Source organism: Anguilla anguilla, chromosome 3 (genome assembly GCF_013347855.1).
Source record: "Anguilla anguilla isolate fAngAng1 chromosome 3, fAngAng1.pri, whole genome shotgun sequence".
Taxonomy (NCBI): Eukaryota; Metazoa; Chordata; class Actinopteri; order Anguilliformes; family Anguillidae; genus Anguilla; species Anguilla anguilla.
The window spans coordinates 7,329,266-7,356,034 of record NC_049203.1 but is presented as its reverse complement, the minus strand read 5'-3'; the positions used below and the strand labels follow the sequence as shown (position 1 = coordinate 7,356,034).

General features: G+C 46.8%; 1 protein-coding gene across 7 annotated transcripts in view; it reads left to right on the top strand.

Annotated features, from left to right (window-relative positions):
• Positions 1-23,174, top strand: part of LOC118222250 (pro-neuregulin-2, membrane-bound isoform-like) — a 119,745-nt gene extending 96,571 nt beyond the window's left edge. For 3 of the 7 annotated variants that reach the window (XM_035407671.1, XM_035407670.1, XM_035407676.1), the window contains exons 6-11: positions 5,721-5,744; positions 11,961-12,063; positions 13,019-13,142; positions 15,230-15,354; positions 17,735-17,992; positions 19,766-23,174. In XM_035407671.1, coding sequence (XP_035263562.1) covers positions 5,721-5,744; positions 11,961-12,063; positions 13,019-13,142; positions 15,230-15,354; positions 17,735-17,992; positions 19,766-20,390 — 1,259 coding nt within the window. In that variant the 3' untranslated portion in view covers positions 20,391-23,174. The remainder of the gene's footprint in view (positions 1-5,720; positions 5,745-11,960; positions 12,064-13,018; positions 13,143-15,229; positions 15,355-17,734; positions 17,993-19,765) is intronic. The other 4 variants (XM_035407673.1, XM_035407672.1, XM_035407674.1 and 1 more) reach the window with 3 other exon arrangements.
• The last annotated feature ends 3,595 nt before the right edge of the window (positions 23,175-26,769 follow it).

Here is a 26,769-nt window from a genome sequence, read left to right as displayed (position 1 = left end):
ATCAATCTTTGCTTATTATAAATATACATTATTTATAATGTTAGCGTACGATTTTTCCTGAGAATTATTGCATTGCAAATGTAGAAATAATGGCCACACTCAATGCTCTGAAACGAACAAAGGTTATGAAAAAAGTACTTCATAAAAACCCAAGGGAAAAATATAGGTGCATTGATAACTACCATAATGATTAAAAAAGGCCACATGATTGGCTCAACCTGGCAGACAGGCCCAACATTAGAGCAAGTAACATTATTTATAAAATTGATTATACAGTATATTAACCTGTTGTATTGTATGCTTGCTTTTATTCCGTTCACTTTAGGATGTTGCAAAACATATTAACTCCAATTTCCACGAAGCACAAATGTACTGTAACACTTGAAAATAATTTTTTTACGAAACGTTAATTGTGTGACGAGCAATGCATGGAGATGCTGAGCAAGAAGATCTGGCATGAGCGATTAGCTACGAGCGCGCGGGCTAACCTCAGTGCAAGGCAAGGCATGGTGCATGACCCCTTATCCTAGCGCCCGCACACTGTGCGGCAGTGCCTGCGGGAGACTGTTATGATGAGGAAAGCTACCCTCCTCTTTTCCCAGGAACGTGGGCCCAGGCCTGACTAATCAAACCCAGAGAGAATCCCCCAGAAACAGGGGGGCCCAGGCACGACTAATCAAACCCAGAGAGCACGCCCTCGGGGTGATCTCGGGAGAGACTGGGCCCCACCATCATAGCAAGTCACCCGCCTCGGTCTTATTTCATCCTAAGCAGGGAACCGCGACTTGCTTTTAAACACCGTCCAGGTTCCATCTCACGCAGCGCTGTGCAGAGCCAGCTGGCCAATCACTGACCACTGTACTGAGATGTTTGACCAATCAGATATTGCAAAACGGAGAGGTTCTTTTCCAACCGGTCAGAGTGTTGGACAGCTGCAGTCATAAACCCGGACATCCACCGTATGGCCAGAGAGCAAATGTCATTGGTTTTAATGCAGATTAAAAAAGGCAAAAAAATTTTAAAAAATATGCTGTTAGGAAACTGTTTGACTTCCCCTACTGCAGTGAGTGTTTCTACCCTGAATGTCCTATATCCCCAGGCAGTCTGCTTTACCAGCTGTAAAACTCAGACGGAGTAGGTATAACTGGCAATCACTTTATTCACAAGAGGTGCTTGACAATGGAGGGAAGTCACGTTGACATGTTCTTGTTCACTTCGCGTCCTCACAGTTGGGTCCTTAATTGACGACTGAGATTGTCGATTGTCGACCAAATTGCGAGCCCATTAATGAAAACGACCGCTTCGCGTGGAGGTCCTGTCCCCAATCACATGTAGGAGGTGATGTTGTCTTCTCTCAGTTTCGCTACACTGGACGCTCGGCTTGCAAGGTAGATGTCAAGGGACCTCTGGCTTCTTGACCATTGATTCATTAGGCTTTTGCTGTGTGGCTTTGCCCTTGAGTGTATTTTTTCCCAGCCAGATAAACAGCTTTGTTAGCTGCCGGGAACCACATCCGGGCCTGAAGGCCTCCTGAGATTTGGACGTATGCTGATCCTTGGGACAGGTGCCAGTTTGATGGACATGTATGCCCCCTGGATGCAGAGCCAGTCCATTATCCCAGTCCATCTCTCTGCGGCTGACTACCGTGCTGAAGTGGTAGTTTAGCCCCTCCCGCCGCCCTGGTGTATATGCCATGCTGAAATGCTAGTTTAGCCCCTCCTCCTCTCTGATGTGAGTGCTATGCTGAAATGCTAGTTTAGCCCCTCCCCCTCTCTGGTGTGAGTGCTGTGCTGAAGTTGTAGTTTAGCCCCTCCCCCTCCCTGGTGTAAGTGCTGTGCTGAAGTCCTAGTTTAGCCCCTCCCCCTTCCTAGTGTTGAGGAAGTGGGCTGGATGACTATCCCTCCTTCAGTGGCTCGTCAGCATGTAGTCTGGTCTGCAGTGATGTGCTACACTGATGACGTGACTGACACCTGCAAACACACGCCCATTCATACACACACACACACTAACGTGCACACACACTCACACACGCTTACACTCCCACACACGTTTACACACAGGCACACATGCACAGACATCCATACACTCACACTCACACATACACACACACACTCTTCAGGGCTGCTGTACAGTCTTTTGGTGTGTGGACGATAATGCAGATGATTTTTGCGCTCTGAAAAATATGCAGCACCGCCACCACCACTCTCCCCCCCCCCCCCCCCCCCACGCCCCCCCATTGGCCTAGCTGCTGGCAGTCTGCATGTTGTCATGACAACAACTGGGATATTCTGCAGACCAGACTCTGCATGCTGTCAGGTGGGATGGGGGGGGGGGGGGGGGGGGGGCTGGGGGTTCACCTAGTAGAAGGGCAAGCCTTTCTCTCTGCAAATTATGAAGAATCCAAACAGAGGTGTATAAAGCATGGTATGGACCCCCTCCCCCCCCTCTGGGGCAGTACTGGGGCAGTACCACAGCCGATCCTGGCTGCACTTTTCCCCCTGAGCTTCTGCCTAATTGGAGGACAGTTTTTTTTCTGGACTAAAGAGCCTTTTCAAAGGAGGGGGAAGGTGAGCATAATAATCGCACTGAATGGCCATGTTACAGGGGGGGTCCCCTCCCCCCCACCTTGAGTCAGCTGCTCCTGACAATGCTGAGAGAACACAACAGACTCGACTCGACTCAAAGCTCCAGCTTAGCGTGTTTTAGCTGGACGTTTTTCACGCACGACCTGCGACCAAAAAGTGCCTTCTCCCTTTCCCCAAACAAGCACAATCCAGGCCAGTTAGCCTGAAATTTCGGAGTTGAATCCCACAGAAACAAAGCAAAGTTTTGAATTTGAAGGTGCTTCGTGAGAGCACTGTACCACCCCCCCCACCCCCCTTGCCTCTCCCCCACCCCAGTCCCAGACCCTCCCCAACCCCCACCACCTTAGTCATCCTTACCTATAGGAGCACTTCAGCCTTGTAGCTGTCGAAAATCTCTCAGTCAGTCAGACCAAATATTACAATTAGTGCAACAGAAAAGACAGGCCTGACACCGGCAGCGACGTTGACAGCTCTCTGATCTCAACAGATTTAAGCGCACGGTTCTAACGAGAGCCTGCGTGCCAGAGAGCTGATTAGCGCCGGAACATCTGCTTCCAAAAGAATGATCTACGTCTCTAAACCAGGGTTATTAAAACAGCCCCGTGGCCACTTTAAGACGGTGATGTATACTCTTATCGGCGCAATAATGGAAGTGAATTGTCTATGTAAGCAAGTGCCGTGGCTCTCTGGTCTGGCGGCTATTTATGGTGATGTCACAGTCTGTCTTAAACCTGTTATATTCACCCTGCGTTAAACCAGGAGGTATGTGACCGCAAAATGGATATATTCTCTTTGCACGTCAATAGTGATAGCGAATAAATTAGACAAATGCCCAAATATAAAAAACACATTTGTGCTTACAGTATTTGTGCAAGACAAAGCGAGCGAGCAAGTATACCCCCATAAAGTAACAGATGGCACTGTCTTATTCGGAAAGGAGGAGTAACGGCAGTGTCCGTGCTTTATGGTTTGTTAGTAACTGTTGCAACAGTTTTGTAGAGACATCCTCTTTGTTAGCGCCAGTGATGTATATCGTCATACCTTGTAATGGTAACAGACCCATTGTCCTTTTAGGCAACAGTGGTGTATGGGAGTTTATGTCTTGTGCTACGTACCGTTATGTAGAGCCATCGCGTGTGTTCGCGCTTATACGGCGTAGTGCAGTTTGTGTTAACAATACTGTTATAAAGCCGTGGTGTTTATTGGCAACAATGTTGTGACAATCGATACACCAATTTTGTAGCTCTGCACATTGTGTAAGTAACAGTGTTGTACATCATTCTTTGTTTTGCAGTCAGATTTGTTGTTATGCTGAAGATTCAGCAACCTAATGTGCAATTGTCAGTCATGAAATAAGGGAACGCTATCCAGATATCAGTCTTTAAGGAAGGTTGCAGAATTAAAAAAGGAAATTACATTGTTCAGGTGACTGTGGTTATTAGGTAGCTTGTCTGTCAACAACAGTGCAGAGTTTCTGTGTGCAGTGAGGAGATTGGCTCTTAATATGACCTGGGAATTTCTCGCTTCGTACAATAAAAACCAAAACATGGCCGCCACGATGCCCTCCGATACTGTCTTTACAGTAATATGTCTGAAGAACCATTTAATCAAAGCAGAGTGAAGTTATATTACATGACCGCTTTTATAATCAGAGCAGTTGAGTGGGGGGGGGGAAAAGACAGTTTGTCAGTGATGCTTGGCATAACAATGCCACGGGAGGACATTTGCTGCTCTGGCTGTCAAAGTCTTTCGTCCGGGTGTTTCAGACTTACCTCATCTGTCTTCTGTTGATTTTTTGTCGTAATTGTACAGTGTGTGATGACCCAGATATAAACTATGGCAGACCTTCAGTCTAACTCAGTGTGGTGTTGTACGTTGTCCTTAAGTCCTTGAGTGATTCATTCAAACCATGCATTACCTTTTAATGTACATATTTGTAGGTAATGTTTGACATTCATTTCAGTAACTTCCAAAATCATGATGATGGGCTGACATTTTTTTTTTTAATGCAATGCTTGTTTAAATTTGTGATTGAACGTTAAGGACAATGTGCAGCCAGTAACTGTCAGATTGAATGTCTCTTTGCATCCATCCTGTGTCTATAAACCCAGTGTTGAATGGGGTATATTTATACATGCCAATTTGATTTTAATGTTAATGTATAGCTAAAATAAACAGAGGAACCTGGCAACAAACCAAAAAGTTAGAACTTCTTAATAATCTCTCACCTCAGTCTTTGATTTCACTATGTCCTATTTAATACAGTGAGCTGACAATTTTATACGAAGAGTGCAAAAATACCCCAACCTATTGTAACAACACCCAAAACCAAAAAAAAAAAGACTACATAGAACATAGGAACCACTGGGCAATAACTGATTAACCTAGAAGATGTTTGCATGGCTAAGCATCTACATAAGGTAAGATATCTGAACAGAATTTGATATTTTATGTCCTCAAATATTTTCGGAAGCTTTTTAATAGTAGTATGATTACATGCTTGGACTGTGTTCTGTTCGTTTGCATATTTCAGGCATTACCACTGATCTCCTGCCATATTTCATATGAAATTATGTTTTTCTTTATTCATAAAGACATAACTCATTTGCCAGTAATATGTCTATTTCAACAACAACAAAAAAGTTACATTAACAAATGCCAGAAAACTAATTGGTTAAACTGTTAAAGTTTTTGGTGCTAGTGCCCGTATACCTTACCATTTTTCTGTTTTTGTTTTTGGTTATAGTTTTTTTTTTGTGTTTGAAAGTAATTCAATGCTTTTAATTATTATCATTATTTTTCTTTGTCCCCTTTAACGTTGACCCAGAAATCAGATCTAGTAGATATGTCAGTAAGTGGTGTGGCTGTCCTCCTCATGCATGTGTCTGTGAGTTTCTGCCGTCCTCCGTCGTGCTTGCTTTGGAAAGAAACGGAGCTGCTTTCTGTGTGCATCCCCCCCCCCCCTCTCGTCTGAGTCCCGCCGCTCTCACCTGTCACTCCAGTGTCTCAGTGACCTCACGCTGATCATGTGACACACCTGTATGTTCTTTCGTATGTTTGGAAGATCTCTCTTTCTGAAACTGTTTTCTTTTTTTCTTTCTTTCTTTCTTTTTTGTCCACTTTCTGCATTGGCAGAGCGTCTTGGGATTGAATTTATGGGTATGGAACAATCATTCATTTCAATTTTTTAAAAACTTTAAATATTTATGATTGTAAAAATATATCATTTAGGTAAGTTAGGAGCTGCATAGGTGTTGTCATCTGTCATCTTACTAAATCTTTGAGAGGCTGATCTAAATCCAACGACTGAAAAAAAAAAACTCTGAATCTGTCAATCCATTTCTACCCCCCCCCCCCCCTTTACTAGCAGTGTAGCCCCCTCCCTCAAACCTAAAGGCCTTTATTCACAGCACTCATTATTGCTTGAACAGAGCAGAAGTAGGCCCCTGAGGGGTTTTGAGGGGTGGGGGGGTGTTTGGGGGGATAAAACCTGTAAAAAAAAAAAATGAAAACAGGAGCAGAGATCAGTTTTGTGTACAACCACACTCTGTGAGCCCCTCCCACCCTTCCTAGAGTGAGCGTGTTTACTCAAGGAAGACATGAGTTTATGCTGGGAGCTCAGATTTGTTACCAACCCCCCCCCCCCACCCCCAATCCCCCCGCACCCCCCAGCCACCCCCAAGAGCTGAACACAGTGTCTGAGTCAGCCCCTGTCTAAACTCTGCCCGTGAATCACTTGGAGGGAAAGGAAAAAAAAAAAAGATTTAAGAAAGAATACCCACGGCTATCTTTCCCGCGGTCGCCCTGACGCACGGCCCACGGCAACGGGCCCCCTTTTTATTCGGGCTAGTTCGGCGGGCCAGTTGGAGCACGTTCCGGATGCGCTGTCGCTCCGTCCCGCCTCCAGCACTCTCCCCCACACTTCGCCCCATCCCACCTCCCCAGGTCACAACCCCACCCCCTCCCCGAACCCTGTTCCTACGCCAGCACTGCTAGTTTATATCCCCCATGTGCTCAGTGGTACTGTAGACCTGGAGCAGCTGTGGGACTTGTGAGACGGTACCCCTGTGCATAGACCCGCTGCTGTCATATACATCATGTTCCCTCTCAGGGAAGTCAGTTAATCCAGAGGGGAGGGCTAAGTGGTTTTATACCTGTGTGGTGTGTGTGTTTTTACCATTTGTGTCCATGTGTTTGGGGTTTTACTTCAACATCACAGTACCGTGACTGTCAAGTGCTCGCTAAACTGAGTGTGTGTGTATGTGCGTGCGTGCGTTCGTGCGTGTGTGTATTTGTTTGTGTGTGTATGTGCTTGTGCATGTGTGCGTTTGTGTGTGTATGTGTGTGTGTGTGCATATGTGTGTGTTTGTGTGGGTTTGTGTTGGGGGGGCATTGTCTCTGAATCAAAATCAGGGGTTTATGTTGTATATGAGTAGGGTCATCAGTTTTTTTTGGAATTCTTAATTTTAACCTGTAATTCTATCCTCCATCACCAAGAGGGCGATGCAGGACTTTCTGAAGCCATTTGTTACAAAAATCAACACAATGCAGGGATCTTAATCATTAATCCGTTAATCCATGAATTAATTCAGTCGCCACAAGAGTGTCTAGTCTTATCCGCGATGGGCCCATGTGGATGCATGCAGGGCTAGAGCAGAAATCTACACCCACACTGGTCCTTATAGGATAGGTTTGGGCTCCCCCTAGTTCAGAGACTCATGCGCCAGTAAACTCAGTAGATTCAGTTGATCCTTAATTGTGTAATTGGTTGTTTTCCTTTGACGGTTTTAACACTGATTGCTGCAATTACACTGCCTGCAGTGACACCTTGAGGATAAGGACAGAAGTACAGGTTTAAATGTTTCCCAGGTCACGTGTTCAGGGAAAACACGTTGCCATAGGAACGGGGGAGACTTGGGAGGGTTTTTTTTTTAAATTTGATTTTATTTTGAGACAAGAAGAAGGAAATGAGTGCTGCTGATTTAAAAGCCCCTTTTACGATGTGAATTGAGAGGTCTGGAATATCTGTAGTTTGCTTGAGGTTCTGGTCTCCCTTGCGCCCCCTAGCGTTACCCTGCTGTAATGAGCATGACGGGTGCCTTCCTCGCTCTCTGGTCGCTGCCACGGTGTCTGCGCTCCCATTTCCCTTTCTGTTTTTTGCTTTTCGTCGTCCTCCTCCTCTTCCGCCTTCCTCCTGTTCATCTCTCTTGTCCGTGTGGCTTCTCTGTGCCCACAGGATGCACTGTGACATCTCTGTGGTTCAAAATCGGTCACAAAAAAGTCTCATTTGTGTTGAATTTTATTATTTTATTATTTTTTGCCTTTGAATTTAATTAAAGTTTATGGTCATTGCTGTTATGATGCAAAAATGTGAGTTGCATTGAATACTAATATGCAAATAGCATATAATTACAGCAAAGATCATTTATGTTTAGCTGAAATTTCGTTTTTCCCATCTTTCTCCCTTGAAATTATCTGGCGAAGAACTCTGGGCTTTTGCCATGCACTTTTGATGAGGTGGCCTGTCAATTTGTGTACGTAACAATTAGGAAAGCTAACAAGTAGTTAAGCTATCTAGCTCCTATTGGTCCAGGGAGTCATGGGTTGGTACAGCTTTCCATAAGAAAAGACCAACTTCTCTCGACTCCACCCACTGTGGTAACTAAGACACGCCCCTATTTATATGTACTTTTACTAGCTCCGCCCCCTCTGGTCATTCAGTGCTCACAGCTTACAAGGGCTCCTTTAAGCTCCGCCCAGAAAACATCTGATCTGACATTAAAGGCTTCATATTCCAAGGAAGAAAGGGTGAAAACAGAATTTTGGTTCATTTTGCAGCTTTTCTTTCTTTTTTTTGTTTTTTGTTCCAGAATTATTTTCGATCGCAATTTTACATGAATACATTGAGAGCTGTGACAAAGCCCCCACCCTGGCCTGCTCTCCACCCCACCCCTGCCCAACCCCATTTTACCATTGGAACATTTTGTGCATGAATTGGACCAAGCCACCTGCTGGGGGTGGGGGGCCCGTTTCGGATGCTTTATTTATGGGCACCTCCTTAAATTAAAAACTGCCCCAGCGGCTTTAACTGGATGCCACCAAACACTCTAGGAAATGTCAGTTGAGAGGCCCAGAAGGCCCTGTTCAGGGGCCTCTGAAACAGCCTGCATTTTAATTAAAAAAGACCAATGCGGTCGTAGTCGTTTGACCACGGAACGCCCGGTGCTTTTTCGCCCAGCGCCGTGGCGGTTGGAGGGAGGTGCCCGTGAAATAGGACCGGCTCGTCTTCCAGCGGTGCGCTTTGGAGTATTCACGGTCGGGGGGCTGGCTGCTTTTCTGTGTCCTCGTTATCCGTACACATTGCCGTGTTTTTTGCAAACGTCGCACTGCTGGGGAAGAGGTTCGTTCTTTGATGTACAAAGCCCCGGTCATTCCCCATCGGATTTATTTTTAAATGCACCTGCGAGCGAAAGATTCCTGCGCGTGCACTGTCACGCTGTTTACACCTGGGGGTTTAGAGCCCATTAAAGCAGCGGCGCTTGCAAAGGAACTCTTCGCTCTTCACATGAAAGATTTTAACATTTGAGCTTAGAAAGTAACATTTTTTAGTTAGATACGGGAGAAAAGGGGCAACACTCTCAACACGACTGGTTATAGTATTCCTGCATCTGTGGTTCAGACAGGAAGGAGGAGATTTCTCCAAACCTTGATAAAATAAATGAGAGTCAAAAGAATATTTTTTTTAACATTATCTCCATAGCCTGTCTGCAACACATATATAGGGTTAGGATTGTGATATTGGTTAGAGTATACCATGGGGTGAAAACCATGATCAGTTATTTATTTGAATCTGGTGTGGGAACGCGGGGCTACAACAAAAACCTGCATATACACCGGCCCGTTTTGGATAAGATTGGACACCCCTGCACTTGGGCTAGCGCAGTGGTAACCAACCCTATTCCTGGAAATCTACCATCCTGTAGGTTTTCATTCAAACCCCAACAAAGCACACCTCACTGAAGAGCTAAGATCTCAGTGAGCTACAAATTAGTAGTTAGGTATGCCAAATTAAGGCTGAAATGGAAACCTGCAAGACAGTAAATGTCCTAGAACGGTTGGTTACCGCTGGACTGGAGTAGCAGCGAGCTCATACCAGCGATCAGGCACATTACACAACTCAAAGAGCTCCTATTTGAATGTATTTTACCAAATCTTTATAGGTGATTCTTTCTCAAGAGAACACCAGGTAGCTCTGTGTATATGTAATTGGGTGTAAAACCTTTCAGAGTGATGAATCTGGTGGTCTATTCCTGTGCAGCTCCTGTGGGTTGACATTACATTTATAACATTTGGATTGAGGACTTGCCTGTTCACAGCAGTGCAGAAGTGAATGGAGATACACAGTGACCGGTGTGGGGGGGGGGGGGGGGGGGAGAGAGAAAGAGAGACGTAGTAAGTAGTATGGGGTGAGGGGGGTCGGGGAATGTGCCGCACCTCACAGTGAAGGGATAACTTTGGATTGGGTGATGATCAGGGCCTCCTCAATTCCCCACCTGATGCACAGAAACCTGGGTCCTGCACTAACGCTGTGGTCTGGACGATCACTTTCAGGCATGCGGGGCGACTGGGTTCAGAAAATAATGGCCATGGAAGCAGCCAGGTGACTCGTTTGCTGTTCCAGCGTGGACTGTTGGCTATAGCAGCGGCTTGGGAGGGACGGCTGCATCTTAACATTCACTGTCTAGTGACTCCCACCGGTCAGTCGGGGGACTGCAGTCTGCTTGCTGAAAGCTGCAGATGAAGTGTCCTTCTCTGACTCAATTCTCTGCAAGCTCAGTTAGGGTTCGGGTTAGGAAAAAAAACTCTCTTTCCCAGGTTGCCTCTTATGAGGACCCCCCCTTGGGAAAGAATGGTTCCCACTGGCCATTCAGTTGACTGGCGCTTTTGAGCAGGAAGAATTTGGCCCCTCCTGTGCTGAAGCTTTATGTGCATTTGTTAAGTCCTCCTGGGAGTTAGTTTTATGGCCCAGTGTACTTCTGCTCTGCGTCTGTCTTCTGGTGTCCAGTGAGTGTTTTTCTGTGAGCTCGGTTGGGGTTAAGGTTGGGGTGAGTGTCAGGGTGAGTGTCAGGGTTAGTGTCAGGGTTAGTGTCAGGGTTAGTGTCAGGGTGAGTGTCAGGGTGAGTGTCAGGGTGAGTGTCAGGGTTAGTGTCAGGGTTAGTGTCAGGGTGAGTGTCAGGGTTAGTGTCAGGGTGAGTGTCAGGGTGAGTGTCAGGGTTAGTGTCAGGGTTAGTGTCAGGGTTAGTGTCAGGGTGAGTGTCAGGGTGAGTGTCAGGGTTAGTGTCAGGGTTAGTGTCAGGGTTAGTGTCAGGGTTAGTGTCAGGGTGAGTGTCAGGGTGAGTGTCAGGGTGAGTGTCAGGGTTAGTGTCAGGGTTAGTGTCAGGGTTAGTGTCAGGGTTAGTGTCAGGGTGAGTGTCAGGGTTAGTGTCAGGGTGAGTGTCAGGGTGAGTGTCAGGGTGAGTGTCAGGGTGAGTGTCAGGGTTATGGGTTTTTACTGCGGTGTGAAAAAAGAAGAAAGGGCTTGAGGCCGTGTGTGTTTAGTGGAGGGGCACATGCTTATCTTCGCCCTCCTGAAACTGACAGCAGAGGTGGAGGCAATGAGCACAGCCGGCGAATGGGACAGGGTGTACCAGATTTGGGGGAAACACGGTGAACCAGAGCAGATTGCGGGTCTGGGCTCCGGGCAGTTCCAGTCCTCTCGTTCACGCTGGCCGCCGCACGTGCTCAGTACGGGCCCTGTTTTTTTTGTTTTTTTTTGGCTTATTTAAAACTCGGTGGAGTGAACGGGGGAGTTTCTGTGCAGAGGTGTGGAAAATGGGAGTGTGCTGGTGTGGAAAGCTATCTGAGAGCATAAGGGGGGGGGGGGGGGTATGACGCTGGGTTAGCAGTGCAGGAGTGTGAGTGTGTGAGTGCGTGGGTGTACCTGTGTGTTTATGCGTGCATGCATGTGTGTGTGTGTGTATGACTTCTAAGTATGACTTCTCAATGAGGAAGGGGAGAGATGGTGCGGGTGTGGGTTGTGGGGGATTTATTGCAGGTGTTTTGCACTGTTATGGGTCACCCGCTGTCCAGCTTTGCACAGGGATGACTAGTGGGGCAGGGGGCAGTGTGGGGAGGGTGTGTGGGGTTCAGCGGGCTGACAGTGGTGTTGGGGTCAGTGTGTGGGGTTAGGGGGGCTGACAGTGGTGCAGGGATCAGTGTGTGGGGGCCAGTGTGTGGGGTTCGGGGAGCTGACAGTGGTGTAGCAGTCAGTGTGTGGGGTTCAGCGTGTGAGGTTCGGGGAGCTGACAGGGGGCTGTTGTTTGTTCTCATTCCCAGAGGCAGAGGAGCTCTATAAGAAGAGGGTCCTGACCATCACTGGCATCTGCGTGGCTCTGCTGGTGGTGGGAATCGTGTGTGTGGTCGCCTACTGCAAGACCAAGTAAGGCCTAGAGCCAGCCCTGCATGTTCTACAGCTCTCTCTCTGCTCTTCCCATAGCCTCCTTCTGTTCTTCCTATACCTCACTCTGCTGTTCCCTCACACTCCCTCTGCTCTTCCCACAGCCTCCCTCTGCTGTTCCCACAGCCTCCTTCTACTGTTCCTACACCCCCCCTCTGCCCTTCCCACAGCCTCCCTCTGCTGTTCCTTCCATCTTCCCTCTGCTCTTCCCACAACCTCCCTCTGCTGTTCCCCCATCCTCCGTCTGCTATTCCAATACCCTTCCTCTTCTGTTCCCCCACCCTCCCTCTGAAGTTCCCTCACCCTCCTCCTGCTGTTCCCACACCCTCCCTCTGTCCTTTCCACACCCTGCCTCTGGAGCACGGTGCTGGAGCCTTGAGCCCAGTGAGTGATTAGGATCTACAGTAAAGAGCCATCCACCTGGGCATTTCCACTTCAGAAGGGAACAGTGTTTATTATTTACAGATGTTGGCTCAGCCAAGGGCAGGGGGCCTCATTACTGTAATGTGGTCCAATAAAATTGATTTACCATAGAATCTACATGCATGGCTGTTGCGTGATTGGTCCAGGATTGCGACCCGTGTACCTGTCCTGTCATGGTTTCCTAATAAATCTGGTTTAGTCTGTGGCCTTAAGTAATTACAATTATAAAATTTAATTACTAATTATAATTTCAATAATTATTATATTTATTTGTAATAATTCATTTTACTTGTGCATGTCTGCTTTGGTTTCTATGTATGTGTTGTTGTTTTTTTTTTTTACATTCTAAAGGCTGTTTTATAGCAGTATTTGCAAAATATCACCAACAAAAAAACAAGAGAGAGGGAGGACAGAGAGCGAGGGAGAAAACAAATTTCCCAGTGCATTTTTATCAGAAAATCTCTGGGGAGGAAAAAAAAAAAAAAAAAAAAAGAACTTCACTTTGCCTGCACAGGAAACAGAGGAAGAAAATGCACAGCCACCTGAGGCAAAACATGTGTGCGGAAAACCCGAACCGGAACCTGGCAAACGGACCCAATCACCCTGGACCGGGCCCGGAGGAGATCCCCATGGTGGACGTGAGTTATTGATAGCGACACTCCTGCTAATACTGATACTGAACGTAATTTGTTTCTCTTGCGGTTATTTTGCGTGACTTGCTTTATTCGCGAAGAAATAATCTCCATCTGTGGTACAGGTCCTGCTTCCCAAGCGTTACGCTACACCAGGGGTACCCTAATCCGGCCCTCGGGGTCAGTGGCACTGCTGGTTTTCATTCCGCCCCCCCTGAACAGGGCCTGATTTGAACCTGACGCACCGGGTGAGCGCATGCTCTCTCTGGCCAGTCAGTGACATTATTGGACGATGGGCCATCGGGCAGAAGAGAGAAAACCAGGAGTACTCCTGACCTTGAGGGCCAGATTTGAGTATCGCCGTGGCTACAGCATTACGCTTACACCGTGCCCCATCACGAGAAAGAGGCCAAAGTCGAAGTGTACCCCAATATACCCCAGAGTGACCTCTATGGATGATCACAACACACAGGTGCACTGGGCAAAGCAAGGCAGGACAAATACTGTGAATGAATTCAGTATTTTTGCCTTTGTACTCTGAAGGGGACATACACGATGGTCCACCCACAGTAGCCTAATCAGTCTCCTGTCGTAGGAGCAGTGATCGCTGTTTGGTTAATGCACAAACCAAATGGGCTGTCTTTAACCCCCGGATCCAAAATGGAGGAAATGAGACTTTGTGGGGGATCATCTACTGCTATAAATTCTCCTAAGACCTGGCGAATTCATTTTTGTCCCCTGTAGGGAACATGAGTCTCTGGTCTTAATCTGAAGTGCCATATATTCTAATGTGCTGAAACTTAAACCACAGGGGACATTCGATAAAAATAGATTATTTTTTGAAAATATTTCCACTGCGGCATGTTTTTTTCATCGAAGACTCTCATGTCAAAAAATGTTTTAATACTTAAAACGTCTTTTTCACGATGCTCGGGAGGCTAACGCTAACGTTTCCAAGGCAGCGCAGTAACCTTACATCCTCCTGTACTGTTAGCCAGCAATCCGGATGGTTTCTTTACCAGAACCCTCTGGATGCTGTCCAACATCATTCAAACCCCAGTGTCCAATTAGTCAATGGATCTTACTTTGCATCTCATTAAACGTCATTCAGGTCTGAAATAGCCTCGGCAGAGCAAGTAATTTACGGCCATATCACTAGCGGCTTCGGCTAACGTGAATTGTTGTGTCAGCTGTGCCTTGAAATCCACTCCGTTACTGTAAATTGTGGAAATAAATAACTCTCCTCTGTACATACAGATTGTTTGTCTGTGTTTCTGCGTTCCCCTGCTGTCTTCTGGGTTGTGCTTTGGGGGCTCGTGTTTCTTGTTTGGCAGTAACAGTGGAGACGTTTTCCCAGATCTGTTTTCTGTAGCTGCTACAAGGACAAACAGGGTCTAAATAACTCAGACAAAACCTGCATTACCCACAGTCCCCTGTGGGGGACCCCATATCGTCTGTGATCGTCTACAGCGTAGACTCAAACTCAACAAGTGAACATGTATTACCCATAATCCTTTATTGGGAAGTGTATATTGCCCATCACCTTCTGTGAGGAAGACTACTTTACTCAAACCTTGACTATGCGAGAGTCACTCTGTTCACACTGACTCATTTCCTTTTGTGGAAGAGTCGCTCTGATTGCTGTAACTCTTTATGGCACTTTTATGGGAGAGTCATTCTGTACACCTTGACTATTTTCCTTATGTAGGAGAGTCATTCTGTTCACTGTGACTCTTCTCCTGTAGGAGAGTCATTCTGTTCACTGGGACACTGTGCTCATTGCCATAGAAGGGATTGGACCCTGTTTGTCCATGTGTCCTTTCAGTCAGAACATCTTCTGTTCTGTGGGGACATTAGAGGTGATTCATTATGCAGCATGATGGTTAGGGAACTGGGCTTGTAACCAAAAGGTTGCAGGTTCAAGGTGGGATGCTTGCCTCGGGCAAGGTACTTAACCTGCATTGCTTCAGTACATATCCATCTGTGCGATGGAATACTATGCATAAAGTTGTGTAAGTCCCACCGGATAGGAGTGTCTGCTAAACGCCTGCGATTCCCATGTGATGTAATGATTCTGCGGCTGTTTCCTGCAGTACATCTCAAAGAACGTTCCGGCCACAGAGCACGTGATACGGCACGCGGGGACCTCCTTCACCGGCAGCCGAGCGTCTTCCAGATCCCACCACTCATCCACCGCAACCCACTCTTCCAGTCACAGGTAAACCACGCCCCCGCCCTCCTCCGGTCACGGGAGCCACGCGGCCAATCAAAACGGACCACACCCGCTCACCCGATAACCCCGACCGCAAGGCGACCCCTCCTGCTAAACGCAATCCGCGCTTCCGTAGCATGGTCCCCCCCTGGTAACCTCAGATTTGCTGAATCGGGGATAATCCCTCTTGATTGTCCTGCCAAAGTATGTCTTCTGAGCTCACAGTGCCATAGGCAGTAGGTCTCCCTCTCTTTTACTGTAATCAAACAACAAACAAAAAAATCGATGAACCGGTAATCCATCCAATCATACTTGTGATGATTAGGAGATTCCGCTAACGTCAATAGCAGCATCTGGAAAGTCAAAGATAAAGGCAGGTTTGGGATGACATTTGCAGAAATTGAAAGGGCTTGTTATTTCGTAAGTCCCCAGTGCACTGGCTGTTTCTGTAGGATGGTCTCTAAGAGCTTTGTACACTCTGTGCAAGGGGCCACACCCCCAACCCCGGCGAGGGTTTGTGCGATTGTGCCAAAGTGGATTCAGACCGTGGTGGTGCATTTGCTTGAAGCCATTTGGAAATGGCATGAGTTTTGAAAATGCCAGGTCTGCATACTTGACCTGTTAAGGTGCAAGGTGGTTACAATTGTGTGATTAGAATGTTCTCAACTGAACATTCTAATACTGATGTAACAATCGCTACTGGTAATGGAAAGAAATGGAGTTCTAGAACACTGACATTTGACATAATTTTGAAAAAACGTTAAAAAACCTACTCTTCAAGGGGTTAATGCATGGACCTCAGCCAAGGGCAGGGTCTCATCGTTGTGTTCTTCCTCGAGTGCCTTCTGCTCTGAAGAATTACCAAGAGTGATTTTGAAATGGGTACAGTGCAGGGAGGAGGTTGTTTGTCTCAAATTAAAATACGATGTCTTACAGCTGTGCAGTTGCCCCCCCCCCCCTTCCCTCCCCCCCAATCAAGTTCTGGATAAACAAACATTACGACGTTCAACTGTTGTATTTGGCCTCTCGTTTTATGGAGAAGACGTCCGCACCTGCCTCCCTGTCTCTTAAGCTTTAAACCGAAAATCCTTTCCATCTGCTGCATCGCACAGACAATCAGCACAATCCATCACTCCATCTAATGGACACAGTCCAGGTACACGGTAGTGTACCCTGGCTCCCAGAACAGAACGACTGGCCCCAGAACTTTCCGTGACCCCGCACTGCAGGGGGAGTGGACGGAGCAGCCGAGGCTCGCCAGCTTGAAATGGGAAGGGGAGGGGGGGGGGAGGCTAAAAACTCTCTCGAATGCTAACTGTCCTGAACCTCTTTTACCCCCTAGCCCCGCGTGATTAGCAAGCAAGCATGCCGGCTTAAATAAAGATAACTCATTTGCCGTGCTTTTAATTCACTTCTGCCATTTAACTTGGTAGCTTCTTAGAGTTTGAACCCTTGACACGAGAGTGTTTTAAACGTAACGGCAATATTGGAGGTGTCATCTTTACCATTTCCTTCATATATTGCATTATTACCGTTATATTTCTAAATGATTTAATTCGTTCCCGTGTGTAGTATTACAATGATAAAGGTTCTCACAGTTGATAGGCGATCTTTATCGTTATAGCAGAAACTCCTTCTCAGGCCCAAGAGTAACAGCAACGGAAGAACGCAGAAAGAGGTTCCCGAACTGTCGGCAGCTGGGAGTGTTATTAGCCTGGCCCGGTTTAAGCTGGCGGGCCGTACCCGAGGGCGAACGATTCCCGGATCGCGTTACCGCTCTCCCGCTCTCCCACGGCAGGATCGCATGCGCTCACCACCGCAGTCTCGGGCCTGCTAGCGCTAGCGCCTGCTGCTCGGCACCCCCGATCCAGACTCAAACACGCCCCCCCCCCTGTCCTCCCCGTCCCCCCGTCCCCCCAGAACACTGGGCAGATGCGCAGTGTTTACGGAAGGCGGACGTTCGTTTAAACACTTTCTCCTGTTTTACGGCGCTGCTGGGGCGGAACTGCTGAGTTAGCGTTTCTTTCTTTACTTTTTTTTTTTCATCCCCTGTTCTGGTACTTGGTTACTCTCTTGCACCACCATCCACCCTTTTTTTCGCCCCTAAACGTTTGGCCTCTCTTCCTGCTGTCCTCTGCCTACGGCTGGCCATGGGTGGGGAGGGGGTGGGGGGGGGCAGGGAAGGGGATGCTGTAGCATGTGCAGGAGATGATATGTTTGCAGGGACGCATGTCTGTCTGTCTGTTGGTGTGGAAGAGGAGGAGGTGGCGGAGTAGGAGGAGGAGAGAGAGAAGGGTGGTGAATGAATGTCATGGCGCTCTTGCTTTCCCCCCCCTCCTCCCCCCCGCCCCCGCCCTGCCCCCCTCCCCCCCCCCCCCCCGTGCAGAAACGAGGACCGCACGTGGAGTCTGGACAGGACGGGGAGTGTGATGTCAGACTCGCGCTCGGGCATGATGTCGTCCTCGGTGGGGACCAGTAAATGCAACAGTCCTGCGTGCGTGGAGGCGCGTGCCTGGCGTGCGGCACACTGTGGCATTACTGAGCCCCACGCCCCCCCCGCCTCCGCCGCCTCCGCCGCCGCCGCCGCCGCCGCGCGGTACAGGGACTCCTTCGACTCTCTGGGAGACTCGCCGCACAGCGACAGGTGGGACGCCCCCCCCCCCACCCCGCCCCCACGCCCGCGCTGCGGCGCCGTGCGCGGTCCCGGGTGTGCACCTTAAAAACGCCCTCTCGCGCCGTCCCGCCGGTCCCACGGAGCTGGCGGGAATCGGGTCGTTTGAAAGATTTAATGGCAAACGAAAAAAAAAAAAATAAGAAAAAGCCTGCTGCACAAAGACAGCTTGAGGAACCTGGACCTACTGTACAGACCGTCGTTTTAAAGAGAACTGGGCCATTATTGAGTATTAAAACACAAGGTCAGTTTGTTACGAATCTGAAAATTCTCTTATAACTGTAGACGGCAACGTTTCAGAAAATCTGCATTATGTTGTACTGCAGTGGCACGTCCGGTTTGTATTTGTCCATTTTCTAGACCTGCCGAGATGTACACGAGTCCTGTTGTGTAACAATGACGCTGGACTTTGGTTCCCTCGCTAGCACAAAAATTCTTAAATATTACAATCTTAAATGTTAGAAGGAGTAACTGCACCCGAACTGGGGAAATGCTATACACGTGCAGTTAGAGCGAGATCTGTAAATGTAGAGTAAGTGGGTCGTCTTGAGGGTGGAACACCCCAGCTGTGGGAAAGTGGGAGGGTAGCCAACGCGGGTGGGGGGGGGGGGGTCGGGGGTTGCATTACCCCTGTCGAGGGGTAACCCTGAACATCAAGATTTACTCCTGCCAGGATTCATGAACTAAAAAAATAAATAAAAGTTGGGTTCTTCACCCATGTCACTGGGCAGGACTGGGCAGTGAGCCTCCTTTCTTCGATGACACTCAGATCTCGCTCAAACTCAGAAACTTCGCTCCTAATTCTTTGGGGGCCAATCCAGCTGTTGTCCTTATTAGATCTTTAGTTCCCTGCCTGTTGCTGCTCATTACAGACCAGAGAAAGCCCCAGTTTCTGTGTCTGGAAATCCAGCAGGGAAGGTCACTGAGCTGGATAAATGTTTGATGCTGACTAAGCATGAATAGATATGAATTTGTGGAAGTATGTTCTATAAAAGGCTATGTGAAGCTATATGACAAGAGAAGAAAAAGATGAGTTATCTGTAAAATGACAGGCATACAGAAGTACCTCGATCTATAACCATTAACCATGTTTTTTTCCACTGTGTGGTTTACAGTACTATGCAATGTAGGTAAGAAGACATATACTGTACATCCTTTTTTAAAAACTACTGCAGAAATACATTGCCGATATTACAGATTTTGCCATTGAACCTTTCAAATGCCATTGTTTTTAAGGAGTACATTCAGATTCTCACAGTGCCATGGAACAGGTGGGGCAGAGGGGGGTGCTATGGGAACTCACAAAAACATGATAAGATACAACAGGACACAACAAGGCACCAGGAGTCCGGAGGGAGAGGCAGAGGTTGACTGCTCTGCCTGGGTCCCAACACTGCAACTCAGATACACACACACACATACAAACATTAACATGCACACACACACACATACACACTCCTCACACATACGCACAGGCACACACACACATGGTCACACACAGACACACACACGTGCGTGCTCACTCATGCACATGCGCACACACACGCACACACACACGCCCATTCACACAAACACACATACACACACTTCTCTGCTGGGATTCTGTGTTGCTCCCAGCAGGGAGCCAAGTGGGACTGAACCACTGTTTTTGTTTTTTTTTTGCGTGTCTCCCCTCCCCCCTCCCCCCTCCCCTCCACCTCTTCCTCCTCCCCCCTCCTATCCCCCCCCCACCCCCTCCCTCCACAGGTACGTCTCGGCGCTGACGACCCCCGCCCGCCTCTCTCCCGTGGACTTCCATTACTCACTGCCCCCACAGGTGCCTACCTTCCAGATCACGTCTCCCCTGCCGCCCGCGGCCCGGATGCCGTACTACCTGGAGGACGACCAGCCGCTGCTCCGCCGCTTCCAGCTCCCGCTGCAGGACGTCGCGCGACCGCAGCGCCGGACCTACCTGAACGACAGCACCGGCAGCCTGCCCGCCAGCCCCTACCGGCTGGCCGACGACGAGGAGTACGAGACCACCCAGGAGTACCTCTCCTCCCTGGAGCAACCAAAGAGGGCGGCGTCGGGCGGGGGGAGGCGCTGGAGGAGGTCCAGACTCAACGGGCACGTGGCGCCCCGCGGGGACTCCGCCCGGAACTACAGCTCCCAGAGCTGCCTGTCGGACAGCGACTCGGAGGAGGAGGAGGAGGAGGAGCAGGGGGAGAGCACGCCCTTCCTCAGTATGCAGAACATGAACGCCGAGCCGGCGGCCGGCTACAGGCCGCCCGACAGCCGGACTTACCACCCGTCGGCGCGGCACGGTTCCCGCGGCAACACGCAGGCCAGACTGTCGCACTCCCGGTCGAAACCGGACAATGCACCCCTTTAAAAAAAAAAAACTAAAAAAAAAAACTTTCAAAAATATATAAAAAAACTAAAACACAGAAAAAGAAAAATAAAAAACAAACCTCCCGACAAACAATATGCTATAGACCTGCACCTATAAGAAATATTTTTATTTTATATAACAGACAGATATTCTAAACAAATGAAATATTTATTTTCATTTTAGCAAAAGTTGTCTACTAGCTAACAGCAAAGACTTTTTTATAGGAATACTATTTATATGTAAATTTTGATTTACAGCATTAAAAAAGACGTGCCAATTTTTTCACAACTTAAAAAATAGAATAATATTGTGGTGCCTTTTGCTGTATGCTGATGCCAGAGGTCCAGTTGAGTTTTTTGTAGCCTTTCTTATACGGACTCCTCATTTTTATAGACATTCTTCTTTTTCTTTCTTTTTTTTTTTTTTTTTTTTTTTTTTTTGTTGTTTGGGATCTCCCCCAATTTGAACTGTGATATTTTCTCTCTTCATGCAATATAAGCCACTTCTGCATAAGGTGTATGTTTACATGAATATGATTCTCAGACGTGAGGTTTGACATTTTCTTTTCTCTGACAGGAAGTTGACAAATGCAACGCAGTCTCGTTTCCTGACTCACGGAGAAAAAATCATTGTGTCGAGTCTTGCCGACAAACCCACGCCGTTTTCGTCTTTCGTTTGTTTCCGCTCCCCGTTACCGCGAGGCATTCCCATTGGTTGAGGAGGAGTGCAGGTGTGAGAGTGAGCATGACACGTTTTTGGAGGTACCTGTACATAACGAGGCCTGGATGTTTGAGAGAGGCTGTGTACTGCGCGTGCATGCGAGCGAGCGAGTGAGCGAGCGAACGTGTCTGCGAGCGTGTGTGTGCGTGCGCACGAGCCCGCCTGTGTTTCTGCGTCTTTGCGTGTGTCGCAGCCGCTGACGAGCCTGGGTTTCTGTGTTCCTTGGAACGCGGGGGAAAAACCCCTTAAGGGTATATGTATGATATTTTTAGGGACAAGCTCTGTTGCACTGTACCCCTGCTTCAGGAGTAGCCAGGGGGCCAAGGAGATGCTTAGTGGTGAGCTAAATCCAGCCTGGGTCTGATTCTGGCCTGAATGGACCGCCCAAACCCCAAAATCCCCCCTCCCGTAATCCGCCCCACGCCCCTGTTTCTGCAGCCCCAAATGAGGGCCGCACAGCGTCTCAGGACTTTCACATAAACCGTCAGACCGAACCAAGACCCCTGCACCCCCCCAGAGCACACTGCATTATTCCCCACACCTGTTCAAAGCAGTCTCCGAGCCTTTTCACTTTCATGGATCATGTGAGAGAGAGAGAGAGAGAGAGCATGAGAGAGAGAGAGTGTGAGAGTGAGAGAGTAAGCATGACTGACAAAAAAAAATAAGAGAAGGACATGACAGAATGGGCAGCTGTGATATTTCATAGAGGTACAGTGTTTTTCTTTTTTTTTTGTTTTTGTGATTAAAATGCCAAAATATGCAAAATGATTTGTCTTATAGCTCTGTTTTGCGTGCATTCTGAAGGCTGCAGTGGCTCAAGATGTGAGGTCACCACAGTGATGTCCATTTGATGCTCCAATTACCAAGCTTTTATTTAAAGAGATTAACCAATTACCAACCAACTTACCGCATTAACAGTACACTAAGCATTATTATTATTATTATTATTATTATTATTATTATTGTTATTATTGTTGTTATTATTATTCATGGATACAATGTTCACGTGTTCTTTTATTATTTAGCCTTTTCTCCATAAAGAGGTCCTCGGTACTTTGTCAGTACAAGCACCTGAGCTCTGATTTTTATTTATATATTGATACAGCCTGAGTGAGAAAATTTCATGTAAGTGCATTTCATGTCTTCCTTATGGTTTTTCACAATTAATACTTTTGACATTGACCAGTAGTTGCCAGTGGTTACCAAATGAAAAGTGCGTGGAGATTAACTGGATTTAAAATTATCCGTCCTTAAAATTTCAAGGTTTTTTTAAAATTAATTTATTACTTTTTTATTGTTCATTTCAAGGTCAGTAAAAAAACTGTAGGGTGAGCATATTTTGGCATTGCATTGCTTTTATACAATACAGGTGAATAAGTTCTATGATAGCAATCACTAAAAACGTGTTGTTTCCCATTTCCAATTCAAGTCAGTTATAAAGACAAGTGTTGATTTATTCCGAAATTATAAAATAAGAAGATTAGAAGAGTACTTATGGCTTTATCAAAGGCACAGTTTTATAAATATATTAGAAGAAGAAAGAAGTCTTTCTCTGCTCAGATTTCAGAAGTCCAGGTTTTGTTTATTTGTTAAAGTTTTTTGTTTTTGTTTTGTTTTTGTCACCTGATTCTGTATATGAGTCATTTGAATGATGCCAGTGAAAGGGAGCGTGCTTCTCTAGTTAGCTTAAATGTGAAGCCCCCCCCCCCCCCCCCCCCCATTAGAATCTCTTCTTCTTCTTCTTCTGTCCCGGCCGTTTGAGTCCCTCAGATTTGTTTTCCCCACCTTGCTTGTCCTATTCAGCACCTCCCCTCTGCATGTTCCTGAGGTCCAGGTAGATGGGTGCATGGTTTAAATCAACAACTGAAACGTATTCCACTCGGTGAAAGTGTTTTTAATTTAACATTCAGCAATAATGAATCCCTTTTTTTTTCATTTCCATCCTTGGAATATGCTAGAAATTTTGCGAGTTTCGTCATAAATACTTGTAAAAAAAAAAAAAAAAAAAACTACAAAAAAACAAACCACCTGTTCATATAAAAAAATAAATCTTTATTCATACCATTTTAACATAATGTGGTGAAATTTATGAAGTATGTTTTCCCTGTCCCCTGCCATTTGAATTTGGGGATTTGTTGATGTGTGTCACGTGACTGCTAAGTTGTGGTCATGTGACTGCTGGTGTACTCAGCGACAGGATGTCACATGGAGGAAGAGGGAGTTCAGAGCAGGAAGTGCCTGAACGTCATTCACTTCTTTACCTGAAACCAGGTGAGAATGATTTTTTAAAATGTATTTATTTATTTTTTTGTGATGTAAGGGAACACCCTTAAAGCCCTAGAGAATCGCATTTATTGGTCTTCAAACATACAAAATCCCCCAATGAGCAGTAGGGGAGGGGGATGGTAAGGAGAGTGGGAGGACTCCTGGGGGGGGGGGGTAACACAGCTGCATGTGTGACCGTTTTGACCCAAATTAAGCTGTTGCTAGTAACCAGAGAATTTGGGGGCTAGCTGGAGATCCTCATTTAAAGCGGTATGCTTGTTAATCCCAATAAGCAATCAAACAACTGGCTCGGGGCAATTAGCAGAATTAGCAGCATAGACCAGAATCCCCTACTTCAAGATTGTGATCATCCTATGCACTTCATCTTTTGATGTTTTTTTTTTTTTCTTTTAAGTTTTCATGAAATAAAACACACTACCACAGAACAAGTATGACTCCTAACTACAGGCAGCGCAACGATAAAAATTCACAAACCCTAAAATGGGCGAGGTTTATGACATCCATCTCCCCTTTACACTTTGAGCTATCAGTTGAAAATTCATTTTAAAATAAAAACTGAAATCTCCTGTGTGAAGTCAAGAATAGGTGAAAGCAAAACAGGGACTAAATTGATCAGGGGTGTGTAGGGTCCCAGTATTTGACCAACAAATTCCCTGTGAAAGTTGGATGTTTAAACCCAGTGATGGAAGGCCAGAATCTATACATCTACAGGGTTAAGTGCAATATAGCTCAGGTTTATAGCCTGGCTACATCCTAGTCGGCTAGTAAGCTTTCACTTTTCAACCATATGTAGCCGGGTTTTCAGCTGAACGCCTAGGAGGGGTTTCAATGACTTTTCACCACAATAATGTTCACTGGGAGGTATCTTTGAAAGGACGACGCTGTGCAGGTGACCTCTGTGGAGCGGCATGCTGGTCAGGTGGCCTGGCCGAACGATCCCACCTGTATCACGTGAGGACAAACCGTGTCACCCAAGGGGAGAGGAATCGGGCGCAATCCAGCTGTAGCGAAGCGACTCCGAAATCTCAGCGCCTCCACTCCGATTGGTCAACCCGCCCGCTGTTTAAGTGAAGTGTCTGTCGGAGGCAAATATTTACACAGCGGCATGAAAAACGTGCTTCTATTCCTGTACATTTCATCCATCCAAATGCCCTTTATGAGGGAGGGCAATCAGTTGTGTGGATGTGCGTGTGTGCGTGTGCGTGTTTGTTTGTGTGTGTGTGTGTGTATGCCTATGTTTGGGGTGGTCGGGGCTATGGGGGATGCATGATGGGTAAAAAAAAAGGAGTGCAATTTGGGAAGTCCGGGTCAGGGGTAGTAATGTGGTGATAGGGGGCAGTGGTGTGAGATGGGGCAGTAAGGTCAGGGGTAGTAATGTGGTGATGGGGTAGTGGTGTGAGATGGGGCAGTAAGGTCAGGGGTAGTAATGTGGTGATGGGGTAGTGGTGTGAGATGGGGCAGTAAGGTTAGGGGTAGTAATGTGCTGATGGGGGCAGCGGTGTGAGATGGGGCAGTAAGCACTGAGAGCAGTTTAGTGTTGGGGTCGGACCAGTCAGCTGTGAGGGGCAGAGGTTACTAAATCCACACAGCTTTAGAGATTTAGAGTCTGAGAAGTTCATCTGGATTCCATCTGCACCGACGAGGTTTCCCCGCTCAACCACAGCGATGGCTATCAGGTTTTACGTGCACCTTTGTTCTTTTTGGGCAGTACCTGCATGTTACAATCAGAAACATGTGTCCGCCATTATTTTATATGGACTATCTAATCAAACTTGAGTGAGCTAATATATCTTTTGAGCTGTTGAAAGGGGAGGCTTTTTTTTTTTTTTTTTTTTAAATAATTCTCACAAACTGTCTTTCTCTTCCCTGCCCACAGCAGAACATTATTTCAGTTTAATGTTATTAATTTTAGTCAAACAACACAACCCCTATTAACCAACATGCACATTTTTCCTATGAACACTTCTCAAAACATCAAACTTTATTTAATGCTTGATTGATGCAGCTTGTGAAATATGCATACGTAGCATACATTTTGTGCTTAGCTTTAAGTGGATTTATTCTCAGAATTGCGTAAAATGTTTTGTTTGGAACATTTCTGTGTTTGTTTTGCACTCTGGTAGATGTATCACAGCTGCTGTGTCCAAATAAGATATTCTGAAGTTTCAGAGCAACACAATTTTCACAGTAATATTCGTGTTAAGACAAATTTGGCACAGTACGCGTGTAACCTAAACACATTGACTCTGTGCTTACTTGCAAGGTCAAATGCATTGTGAAATGTAGTCCTGTAGCTTATATTTTATACTCATCATATAATATAAACATTCACATATGTAAGTAATTTCATATAGTATAAGTGTGTTTCTTATATTTAATATTTTACATACCATTACCATACCATTACATACCATTAGTTTAAGCTAAGATAGCTTAAACTAAATATGGACACACACACACGCATATACATACATACGTACATACATACAAAACCAAAAGTTTAAAAATTTGTAAAATATGCTAAAAAGACATCCCAGCCATGCTAGTATCATTTAAGAAGCATTTTAAAAAAGATTTCCATATGCAATATCCATAATCACAAGCAGCATTTTCCAGGATCCAACACCTGCCTTTCACTCCTACTGATGGGGCTGGACCTCTGACTTTGACATCTATGTGATGCAGCAGTGATTCCTTTCACAGTTCAGCCCCCCCCCCCCAATTTTTGTGCAGCAGGTTTCTGTACATGGATCTTTGTGTGACCACATTCTGTGCAGCAATATCGTGAGTTTGTGATTGTTGATTTAAACAATATATATATATATTAAGACCTCTCTGCTGCTAACATGGGAGGCTGAAAAAGGTTTTGGTACTGCTGTGAGATCCAGCCATGCGTGCAAATATGTCTCCTAAGTTATATGTCAGTGGCTGCACAGTGTCCCGCTGTCACTCAGCAAGGAACCTTGGCATGATCTTAGATGACCAGCTGAACTCCTTGAGACACATCCTGGCAGCCGTCCAGCCCTGCCGGTTTCCCCATCGCACCATCGGGAGAACCCGCTCCCTCCTTCGCGCACGAGGCGACACAGCTACCCGCCCGTGTCCTTGTAACCTCTCGACTGGGTAACTGTAAAGCCTCGGCGGCTGGTTTGTCCTCCTGTACCGTCCGGCCACCACTGCAACTGGTCCAGAAAGCTTCTGTCCACCTGATCTTCGACCCGCTTAAATTCACGTGAACCACACCCACTTTGGATCATCCTTCACTGGCGGCTGCCTGCGTTCAATTCAAGTCACATGACACGCCAAGCTTTCTGACCCTTGCTTTCTTCAGACAATGATGACAGCATAAACCCCAACCAGACCTCCCCCCCCC